The 11,859-nt window shown below is 42.4% G+C and overlaps 1 protein-coding gene across 1 annotated transcript; it reads right to left on the bottom strand.

Annotated features, from left to right (window-relative positions):
- Positions 1-1,438: 1,438 nt before the first annotated feature.
- Positions 1,439-11,782, bottom strand: aldocb (aldolase C, fructose-bisphosphate, b). Its single transcript, XM_017704391.2, has 9 exons — positions 11,631-11,782; positions 5,816-5,935; positions 5,228-5,439; positions 4,795-4,849; positions 4,473-4,633; positions 4,179-4,262; positions 3,838-4,012; positions 3,264-3,463; positions 1,439-2,651 (listed from the first exon to the last, which is right to left on the bottom strand). The coding sequence occupies exons 2-9, from the start codon at positions 5,925-5,927 to the stop codon at positions 2,559-2,561; spliced, it is 1,092 nt and encodes a 363-aa protein (XP_017559880.1). The 5' UTR covers positions 5,928-5,935; positions 11,631-11,782; the 3' UTR covers positions 1,439-2,558.
- Between the last annotated feature and the right edge of the window lie 77 nt (positions 11,783-11,859).

Here is an 11,859-nt window from a genome sequence, read left to right as displayed (position 1 = left end):
GAACCTGGGGAACCAACTGCAAGTGGGTGGTTTAGTTGTTTCTTACTTTATTTAACTGTTGTGTTTAAGCAATAGGAGAGGGAGTGTTATCGTGAAATGACATCACTGCTGTGATTTGGTTGTGAGGTCATAGGCGATAACACGACCTCGAGTGTTGTATTGCTTTTATACAACAGTTTAATAAATAAAGCAAGAAAATAATAAATTGGGCTCTGAAAGTGGCATTCAGTGTTTTAATGTTCACAGTTCCTTCCACCGAATTAGTTCAACAAGCAGCTCATTTGCTATGTCAGAGTAAGGAGCTCCACCCACTCGCACAGCCGGCAGCTCATTCTCCAGCTTCTCACTAAACTCCCCCAACAGCTGTTTTTTTTTTATTGCGGCAGTTTTATGGCTCAATCCAATTTGGTCAGACTCTGAAGATGAGACTACACGTTTGGCAAATAGTGTTGGGTTCATTTCTGGCTAATTCCAGGTCGTTTAGCTGCTCTTCTGCCACAGCTGCCGAGTGAAAAGCTGCTTAGTGGTGACGACAGTTTGGAAACTTATTGTAGTCTCATCTTCAGAATCTGACCAAATTAGCTGTAGGTCATGATCTTAAAAGTATCCTTTTCTGTTTGTGAGCAAAGTAAGAAGTAACAACGTTGAAATGGCTTGAGTGTTTCCCACAGCTGTCAAACTTGTTGCTTAGCAACAGCAACTTAGCACAGTGATAGTTTGTAAAAAACCTGTGATGTTATGGCAAAATATCAACACAACACTTCTCAACCAATCAGCTTGCGTGGCTGGAACTGTTGTATAAAAGCAACAGAACACTCCAGGTTGTGTCTTTTAGCAAATAACACGAAATAACATGACGGCTGTTATGATCTCCGCACTCGCCTTCGGCCTTGGGCTCGGCCACGGCCACCAGCCATGCTCGTGTTGTGTTGCTTAAGTATAGACTGGACCTAGATGCAATTCCATAGTTATGTAGTTTACATCAAATTTCAACTGAAGTAAAAATATTGCTTAACATTTTAAACCTTTACCCCAAAATGTTTTGTGGCACAATTACTAACAAATAAAATCCAATTTAAGTAAATTATACTTAACTTGCATCTTTAGGAATCCGTTAAAGTGAACTTCGTTTCATTTACTCTTCTGCGAAGATACATTTTAAATTCAAGGTCCTGTTTGTAATTCTTTATGGAATACAATCAGTTGTGGCAAAGAGAACTTCTTTACCAAGTTAAATAATAAAAATTTGCCCCATGTACGTGAGCGAAGATCCCGTATTCACTCGGAATGGCGGTCCATCTGTGTGGGCTATGATAACCATGGCAGGAAGTTTGAAGAGTCATACGTATGAAACACTGGGCAGTATTTGTTCAAAAGCTTCAATGGCAAGTCTGCAAAGTGGGCTATTCACCAAAAATGAAAAGCATCTGAGACGTGGGGATTTTAATCTTTTTATTTTAGAGTTTTTTTTTCTAATCTGACACACCAAGTGCTTAAGAGAACAACGACACAACGACGTCACAGTTTATCTGACTCAGACGTGACTATGCTCCCCCCTAAAAAGCTTCAACGTTTGGTCCGAGCCACGAGTTAAGCCAAGGAATTACATTTTACATTGCACTGTCTATTTTACATTGGAATTTGTCGTCTCCAAGGTCCCTGCACCACTGTGCCACTAAGATAAAGAGGGAGAGCATAGTACACTTAAGCAGAACACAGAATAGCACATTTAATCGCATAACTGTTCATGTCTTTTAAAACCAATATAGTTAGTATTCTATGCTTAATCAAACAGTAGCTGCACACAACCCAAAACCCTCATCACTACAATAGATGAGAATTGAACATTTAGCTAAATGTTCCTCAGTGTTCGGTGTAAGTTGATCGTTTCTGAAAACCATTGTAAGGCTGTGCATTTGTCTTTTCCTGTGTACTGATCTCACTCCCTCCATCTCTCTCTCTGTAGGATCAGACTGATTGTTTTGCTCCTGCTTAGCATTCACAGTACTCTCATCAAGCAATGCTAATGAGACACAGTCTGCATAGCATGAACAGATGAGACCACACAACACATCAACTGGAGAGGCTGTGGCTGCATTTTACGGGAATGGAACATAATGGAACTTCTAACTCTGCAATAAAAACTACAGAAGCTGGAGGAAGCGTGCCTGAACTGAACACTTATACGGGGGGTGGGGTGTTAAAAAAAAGACTTAGTTGTTAATATTTGGCCGTAAAGGCAATACCGTTTTTTTTTTAAATACAGCATGATGACCACTACTAATGGGTATATAACTGATTCATTTTATTTAGTAACTCCAACAATATCAGAGAGCCCGTTAAGACCCTCTTAAATGCCCTTTAAGCTCTCCGTTCCTTGCTTTCCGATCTTCTTCTCAATCAATTTTAAATAGACAGACTACAGGAACATTGCAATGACAACCGTAAAAGTACAGACAACAGCGCAGGCCTGTGATTGTTCGGTGACATGAGGGGTAGTAGTGGTGGAAGATACTATTGGTCGGCGGTAGCTGGAGTAGGTGGGCGGTGGGGGCGCATTAGTAGGCGTGGTTAGCCACGTACAGAGACTGTGCTGCAGCTCCAGCAGTTCCACTGGACACATATTTACCCTGGGCGGCCAGGCCATTAGCCTGTGGGAGAGAAAAAAAAAGGTAATAAAGATGTTCCCCATTTCTAAGTTGGAGAAACAAAACACTTCAGTTCATAACAGCTCAACAAGTCCATTGAGCATTGTTTCCTTCAGCTACCCATCTTAGCGGCATGTCAGCAATCAGATACTAATTAGAGGTAACTGTCTTGCCAATTAACCAAAACCTGTAACATTCAGGCTATAAAATATAATCAATGCATTGTGAAGTATTGACCTCAAGGTGGTAATCCAACTGGATTGGAATTGATTATAGTAATATTAAATAAAGTAGGTGCTCATTTTTGGCTAAAACAATTCTCACTTTTTTTCAAATGTAAATTACACAGACACAAAAAAAAAAAAAAAGTGTGTTTTATAGTCTATATTTCTACTATGGAGTAAACGGTCCCTCCAAATCAAATTTGTGATGCGTCATTTCAAAACAATCAATGCAATCAAACAGCGATGAAATTCAAGACTTCATTATGCATCGGACTGAAGAATGAATCGTAATCTAATGCACCTGTTGTAAAGCCAGTTGTACACCCCTAGTAACAATGGGCCTCTGTGTGGTTATGGGTTTTCAAGGTCAGGCAGGATTTGAATAACTGACCTCAGCACGCTTGATGAACTCTTCGGTGGCAGCCTTCTCATTGTCCCTGGCTCCACGCCAGGCCCCGAGGGCAGAGGCCTGCAGGGCACGGCCATAGGAGAAAGTGAGGGCCCAGGGCTTGCGGAGGGGGCAGGTGTTAATAGCATTCAGATTGATGGATGCCTCCTCTTCACTCTGTCCTCCAGACAGGAAGGTCACTCCTGGATTTAAAAAAAAAAAAAAAAAAAAAAAAAAAAAAAAAAAAAAAAAAAAAAAAAAAAAAATCAATCCAGCCACTTTAGCTCTGCCTTTAAGCAAATGCATTGTTGACAGAAGTGTCAATAGTGGCCACAAAGCATTCCAGACACCACATGCTACTGCACTATTGGATATTGTTGCTAGCAATGAGTGAAAGCATCATCCTATTGAGAAACATTACTGTACGAATAAAAGCAAATCCCCACGGGGATCATCATAAAAGCTCCATTTCTAGGTGAAATGTAGATCTGTTAGTATTATTATGTGTGAAAAAGAAACAGAGCTTAAGGTCTGAAAACTCTTAATTACTACAACCATCAGCAGTGCAATCCATTACCTGGGACTGCAGGAGGTACAGTGCGGCGCAGGGCGGTGACTGTTGCCATGGCAATTTCCTCACTGGAGAATTTGGTGGGGCAGGAGTGTCCAGCTGTTACCATGTTGGGTTTGAGCAGTGTGCCCTCCAGGTAGACATGGTGGTCAGAGAGAGCCTTGTAGCAGGCAGCAAGGACCTACAGCACAGAAGAAACATCAGTGGGTGGATTAGAGACTGAGATTCAGTGATTGAGATCTGTTTTAAGGTCATAATCAAAAATAAGTAAGCACGTAAGGAAATAAATAAATAAATAAAAAAAATGACAGCCACTACACCTATGCAAGAGGTTGCTAAATATCTACCTTCTCTGTGACATACTGGCAGCGCTTAAGGTCATGATCACCATCAGGCAGGATCTCTGGCTCCACAATGGGCACAATTCCATTCTAGAAGAGAGAACAATGAAGAGAACGTTACATATTTGAAATTTTCCTTTGCTCAGTTCAGCAAAACAACATATGATGTTTGAGTCTAGGGTGTCTGTGGTACTCTGGGGAAATTCAGTCCACTTCCTTAAAAATATTATTACAGAAACCACTAATTAATCCAACTCAAAAAGGGCTTTCAAGTAGAGTGAGAACGGTTTTAGAGCTCACTTGCTGGCAGATGCTGGCATAGCGGGCCAGAACGTTGGCATTCTCTTTGATGGCTAACTCTGAAGGTGTGGTCTCACTGATCTTCAGCACACTGCGCCACTTAGCAAAGTCAGCACCATCCTTCTTGTACTGAGCACAGCGTTCTGACAGGCCATCCAGTCCTACAAACACATATGCATGGTGTCAAACTATCTACTAAACATTTACTTTATTTATTAAACAGACACAACAGAATAAGCAACACCGCAGGTCAAATAATTAAATGTCATTTGTTTCTTTTACTGCATCTGTACTAGGCTTAACTAATGGATAATGTACTCACCCTGTGTTGTGGTCTCGCCATTGGTTCCTGCCAGAGGGACAACACCTTTGTCAACCTGTTGGGCAAATAACCAAAATGGAATCAGAAAGCTCGATGTGTAATAGCCTAAACACTTGTTAATCATGTGGGACATTGGGGAGTGGGAGGAGGGGGCAATCATCTGCAAGCGTGTAAATGAGAGGACCACATAATCTTATGCCTGCACTGGCTGGGGTGTTCATATAAGCGCTGACAGCTACAGGTCTTATGTGCGCACACACACACACACACACACACACACACACACACACACACACACACAGAAAATTTTTTTCACATAAGACACCTACACAAACCAACAACAATGGCAATACAACTGCAGAGAACAGCGAGATGGTGATTTTACTGGATGAAGGTTCTATTTGTGTGGATAGGCCATCCGAGATCCTCTTACCTTGATGCCTACAACAATGCCCCTGTCCTTGATCATCTTGACGAAGGGCGTGCCATCATCTGCGTTCTGGTACAGTGTCTCGTGGAAGAAGATGACTCCACCAATGCACTTGTCGATGCGTTCATCAGCAGAGAAGAGAAGCTGGCGGTACAGACGCCGGTTCTCCTCAGTGTTCTCAACACCAATGGGGTTAAGGCGCTTGGCCATGCTGCCTGTTCACACAATAACACATTATGAAGCCAAAGGTTCGTAAAAAAGGTGCAGAAACCGTTTAAATCAGAGAAAATGTGAAGGGAGATAAAGCCATGTGTTCATCCTATAGCCTTCTTCTCTATTCTATAAGTACACAGTGATCCACTATACATCTGACTATTTACTAACTTATATAGGAAAAGCCCCATAACATATGATCGTCATATTCTATATGGTTCACTGAAGTTAATGAGGACTTTCCATAATGAACAGAGGTGACATTTGATATTAATGCACTGAATCGTTTCCTAATGAACTGTAACTGAACTGTGGGGTCAGATATTTACACCCCTAACACTTCAGTGTTCCAAAATGGCTAAATGTTCATATTCTAACCTGTGGACTCATCTGCAGCGAGGATGCCTTTGCCAGGAGCAACGATGCGCTGAGCGATCTCCTGCAGCTCCTTCTTCTGCTCAGAAGTCAGGGCGGGGTACTGGTGCGTCATGATGCCAGCTGCTCAATAAATAAATAAATAAATAAATAAATAAATAAAATGAAATGAAAGAGAAGAAGCTATGGTTACACCCTCATAGCTACAAAACTCATTTGTTGCCATCAAACCTGAAAAAAGGGCGCGTAGAGGCTAACTGTTTGGCAGCTACATGGCTTTTGAGGAACCCAAACTGCAGTTCTTGGATTTCACCATCGCTGTATGGCTCAGCTATACCGCTCATAATGTGTTAGCCTATGTAAAATACACAGGACAACAGGTGAGCCAGGTCAAATTTTTGCACTGGAAATCCACCCAGCATAAATAACCAAGGCCTAAAAATTCTGACTAAGCCACCTGAAAATTACCATTCCCAGAACTCCAACAAACAAGGGTATCAACAAAACTATGATTAAAATTCCTCCAATGGGTCTGCATAGCAGACAACAAAAAGGCTACATTACGTAACCACAGCTGAAGTACTACCAGGCCAAATGGCTACCAGGCCATTTTCAGCTCGCTGCCCTAATACTGGTCACCAGGGAGATGAACAGACAGAGACAGCAAGATTATGTAATCATGCTTGTCTAAACTTTGCTGTCAGTGCTCATTACCTCTGCTTTCTGGTCAGTGTGCTGAGGATAGTGCCCAGCTCTAGTTTTCTAAATATATCCCTACTATTCACTTCAACTGTACATACTGTATACATGTCCTTTACTTAAAACACTCAAAGGCAAATTTACACTCCTTGCAAATCTCATGTTAGTTTACAGATTATTTTCCTTGCTGTGCACTGATGTGTCATTTGTACCAAATGAAATCCCTTATACATCTTACATTTATCAGACAGAAGGGTCTAAGAAACCAGGTACTCTGGTCTCTGTCAGCCTCATTTTAGAAACCTGCACTCTCAGTTTTCTAGTATGAAGATTAACAGAGTATCAGAGATTTTAATAGAGTATCAACTGTCTAAGATATTTGGTCCATGTCCTACTCTCACTTTTACATTGTCGACTGCTTCCCACCCTCCCCCACAACCATTAGTACAAGACAAAACCGGGACAGAGTGGCTAGCGTATTGTGTGAATAACACTAGGCTGCCATGGTCAGCACAGAAAAAAATTATAAAGTGGCAACATAAATAACCAGCATTGTAAACCAAAACCTCACTACAATTGCTGCAGTACAACACAATGGCAAAACAGCATGTGTATGCACAAACAGATCCAACCCTCCCCCCCCTCAATACTCCACTATATCTGCAGTCTCTGCTGTTTTATAAGCCACTGCCCCCCCCCCAGCTGGGCCAGTAGGGGGCATCTTATATTCCCATCAGCATTAAGAGCATGCTTAGCTCTTGTGCAGTACAGGCTTTGTTAGAGGCTACACCTCATTGGCTCAGCTCACCAAAGGAAGTTTCCACTGAAAAACAACCCCAGAGCCAAGGCAACGTACCACCTCATTTATCACCTCCATACACTGGGGATGTAAAGGTGCACATCTAGGCCTCCTCTGTTCCAACTGTTTTGTAACATTGAGTCAAACAGCTTTGTAAGAGGCCCAGATCCTACATTTTTCTTATATTTCAAGTATTTCCCTTTGGCTCCCCAAGCTGTTAAGTCTCGATGCTACTGATCACTAATGCTATTAGTGGTAATATCCAGCTTAAAAAAAAAAAACAAAAAACAAAAAAAAAAACCTGTTGTGCTGTTTTTGACCCTTTAAATTTTACAACTCCATATTTCAGGACCATGGTCCGTTACTTATAACTCAAAAGGTATTTGCAAACTTCACAAGTGGTTTCAGTCTTATTTTGTTATTAAGCAGATTAGCTTAGATAATTTAGTGTGATTTATATCTGCATTTGTAGTGAATTTAGGCAGGGCTTATGTTTCCACTGGCTCTTTAAAAGTGATCTGCACTAGTTTCTCTGAGGTTTTGTTGGGGGGAAAAAAAAAATCCTAGGGAAATGCAGTATAGCAGGGAACCGACCACAAAAATATGACCAACATGCATGTTGGCAGTGGTAGGTATTTGCATACTTCTCACCAAATGAATGAGGATACTAGTGCAACACGCAGTTAGAAACAATGGGGAAATTTCATGCAGATCAGGGTGCCCCAATAAACTCAAAGCCCAATCATCTTGACAATGCACACCAAGTATCACTATGAATAATCCCACTACCACATCATCATCATATTTGTGTTATGAACCTTGAAAAATTCCACCCTTCTTTGAACTTCGCAAGAGTTTTCGCAATACAATTAACACTTCGCAGATTAAAAAAAAAAAAAGTTGGAAAAATTCAACTAAAAGCATTGCAATAAGATGCAAATATTCTAAACAGTACATTTAAATCCTACAAGTGTAACAGTATCAAATTATGAGCTCAGCAGTACAAACACAGAACTCATCAGGATTATGTTAAAAGATTGCAGTTCAACATTATTATTATGTTTTTTTTTTTTCTCCCAATGTTTAAGGCAGCAACTCCCATGACTGAAGACCAAGTATGTTAGGTTCTGTAGCCTAAAAGAGAAAAACTAGTCCTGGCATGCTCACAATCGAGCCAGAGACTGGCAGTTCATCAGGGTGATTCACACTGTGCGTTCAGGTTAATCCAAGGCTTAAAGCTTTGAAATCAATGCACCTCTCTCATGTTCCTCTATAGCTTAACATACATAGGGTATGTAGGCTATACAAGCAATTGGGGGGCCTATAGTGCATATAGACTAAGTGACATGCAAGAAAATATTAAGTTGCATAGATAGTTTGTTTAAAGGTGCTGACTAAGCATCATAAAGAATTCATGACTGGCATCCGGTGTCGTTATTACATTACAGAAGTCTAGTAGTTGAGGAGTTGATGAGTCATGGTGAGCTGTAGTTATGCTTTAAGCCCTCCAGCACATTCTAATTTAAATGATCAAAGGGGAAAAAATAAAAATTAGATTAGAGGAATAAATGAGATGTTTAGATAAAACACAAATTTATTTATTAGACTGGGTGCTGCAATTTCCACTGCCTGTTCCCAGTTCATCTGTTTTTTGCTTGGTCACATGGCTTACATATGTTATGACCAAGAAGGATGATTGTCCAGCGCCATGATGCTTGAGCCGGAGCTAAAAATACCAAGACGCGGATACCCGCTGACTGCAGGCTTGCAGACAACAACTTGAGCACGTAGGCCCCGAGAAGGACATCAGGTGGTCAACTACACCATCTCATGACATGTGCTTAAATGCAAATAATTTCCATAAAAATATATGCTAGGAAGACCATTCTTGAGCCATCCCAATGGAATTAGACATGTTGTAAATGAACAAAGCCTAGTGTTAATTATTTTTAAAAACATCCTACAAATTTAGAATAAGGCAGCTCAGATTGCTGCAGTACATTCAGGGGAAACATGATGGCTTAAAGACCACAGAAGGCACTACAAGGATCTAGAGATCCAAGGATGCACACTGACATCAGGTTCATATCAGGATTAGCAGGAACAATAAAACTCAGCACTGAACAGCCGTTTAGATTGACCAATATATATTTACCAAGTATTTCAGGACACATTAGGCGATGCTGAACTACTGTGCTAATATTCCTTCACTTCATTTTATTCAGTGTACTGCATATATAACCCTATGGAAATGTGTTATTTCTCTGTAATGCTAATGTAGATGGATCTAGGCCCAAAATTTGTTTATGTATCTGTACTGACAGACACCTGCATGATAAAACATTTAACAAACAAAAAAAAACAGAATTCCCACGTTGGGTCATCCCTACACATCATATTCATAGTTATACTATAAAAGAAACTCAATCCGAGTCACAAACTGTTTAGTACTTCATTCTCTGCACAGACATCTTCATGTGGGCAAGCCCTCTAAAAGATCCTAAGAGGGAGCCCAGTATAATGACTCCGTCTGCATCCTGTCTTCAACAAGGTCTGTTGTTCTGCACTGCGTCATGCCAGCAGCCAGCCACCTCCCACTCATGTACCTGTCACATCCATCAGAGCAAGGCCACCACGGCTGGGGCGTACCAGAAAAGGATCTGACAGGAGGCAGGCTACTGCACATGAGCTGTGCTCTGAGCATTTGCAGTCTGAGGATTAGACACCACAGATATGGTAATGTTTTAAAGGACAACAGACTATGATCCAGGTGGTTTCTGAGAGATAAGAGGTTGAACAGGTCAGCACTCAATGACACTGAGAATGACAGAGAAAACATGACAATTCTCTGAGAGAAGACCAAAGGAAAACCATCGTCGAGACTGAATCAGAGGCTTATTGCCGTTAACCCACAGCAACATGAACGGTACCAGCAACGTCATCCGCCCCTAGACCAATGGGAGACCGCCGTCAGCACGTAAACATTCCATTAGGTCATCAAACGCGGGTGGCGTTCGCAGCCGAGACGCGTTAAAGGGCGCAGAGGCTTGTTTATGATCTGGCCAAAGGTGGCGGCGTCCCAAGGACGCGCTGCTGATGCTGCCCTTGTACGTCCTTCCTCAGCTCACAGCAGAGGGAAAAGCAGAGCTTCTCCGGCGTGTAGATTAGAGTCTCCCCCATTTATTTTTCTGGAGTTTCGTGTATTAAGCGATGTGTTCGCGGACTAATGTGCTTTAATGTTTGAGGTTCTGCCGTAAATTAAACTGTTTGCGAGACAATCCAGTTTCTTCCGTCCCTCGTCGTAGAAACGTGATATTAAACGTTAAACCAAATATTGTGGGCTGTGTGTGGAGAATCCTCTTAGGTAACCTACGCCTTGCCCGCACGTTCGTAGATTTCTCAAGTCCTGCTCGTGTTTTATTTCCCGTTTTATAACCCAAGAAAAAGGCGTGAGGCGATGAGTCAACCCGACTAGCGGCGTTTTCCGGTGAAGCTAAGCTAACCAGCTCTGCGGTTGAGGTGGCTACGTGCAGACGGCCACACAGCCCTGAACGAGCATCAACCTCCGCATCCACGATGCGGTCACTGAGCACAGACGAGGAACCGACATCTCCGCTCGGAGAGCGGATACTAAACGGGTCTGAACGGGTTTCAACGTTACGTCTTTTTCTTTCCCGTCCTCTGGCCCACAATGCGGAAGAGGAGGAGGAGGATGTCCTAACTCGTGTTCAAGGTTGCCAGTGATGAGGACGGCGACATTTTTTTCATGATGATGCTGCTCCACTTCTTGCAGCCCGAGGCTCCGTTAAACTACCGTCCGGCACACGAGTTCTGTGCGAACACCAAGCTGACGACGGTTTGATATCCGGCTGTTTTTCGCTCGACTTTCCCCGTTCCACCTTAAACGGTTCAGCAGCCGGAGGCCACAATTTAACTGCTGCACCGTTTAAGGTGGAACGGGAAAACTCGAGCGAAAAGCCGGCGAAGATGAAACCTTAGCCTCGTTTTACAAACTCAATTGATATAAAATGTGCGTACAAGCTCCGCTCTTCAACATAAAGTACCTCCTAGTTTGCCGTGTGCTAGATAGCTAACGCTAGCAAGGTTCGTGAGGGTTTTCCGATGTCAGGCTAAACCACCTGTCGAACAGACGAGTTACCCCAAAACGTGCCTCCTCCGACGTTAGGCCCAAATCTACTTTTCTCACTGCAACGTGTAACATTTCCATTCAAAATAAAGACTTAAAATGCGCGAACACTGTTAGACATTATCCGCTGTAAGATACAGCTGAATGCACGGTGTGTAGTTGTATGAACTTACCTGGTTGAAGTGGCGAATCTAGAGGTCGGAGATGAGCGGAGGGAGAGGATGCGCAGCTGCTGATACTCTGCCGTTCTGGTACCGCAGAGCAACGTGACCGCTTACAAAATCACGAGCCGTTCGTTAATATTCATGAGGGTGATTAATATTCATGACACGTCCTCCTGACGTCTCTACGTCACCGACTTGTTCCTGAAGCATGTCGCGTAGCACGTAGGCTAGTGGGGTG

Source organism: Pygocentrus nattereri, chromosome 16 (assembly GCF_015220715.1).
Source record: "Pygocentrus nattereri isolate fPygNat1 chromosome 16, fPygNat1.pri, whole genome shotgun sequence".
Classification (NCBI taxonomy): Eukaryota; Metazoa; Chordata; class Actinopteri; order Characiformes; family Serrasalmidae; genus Pygocentrus; species Pygocentrus nattereri.
This window is presented reverse-complemented; position numbering and strand designations above follow the sequence as displayed.

Bases quoted from the DNA above. Each gene is read 5' to 3' on its own strand.
- aldocb (XM_017704391.2), bottom strand. From the start codon at position 5,927: ATGACGCACCAGTACCCCGCCCTGACTTCTGAGCAGAAGAAGGAGCTG. The intron at 4,263-4,472 runs GTGAGCTCTAAA...TCTCTCTTCTAG, and splicing joins ATGCCAGCATCTGCCAGCAA to AATGGAATTGTGCCCATTGT. The intron at 2,652-3,263 runs GTCAGTTATTCA...TCTCTCCCACAG, and splicing joins AGTTCATCAAGCGTGCTGAG to GCTAATGGCCTGGCCGCCCA.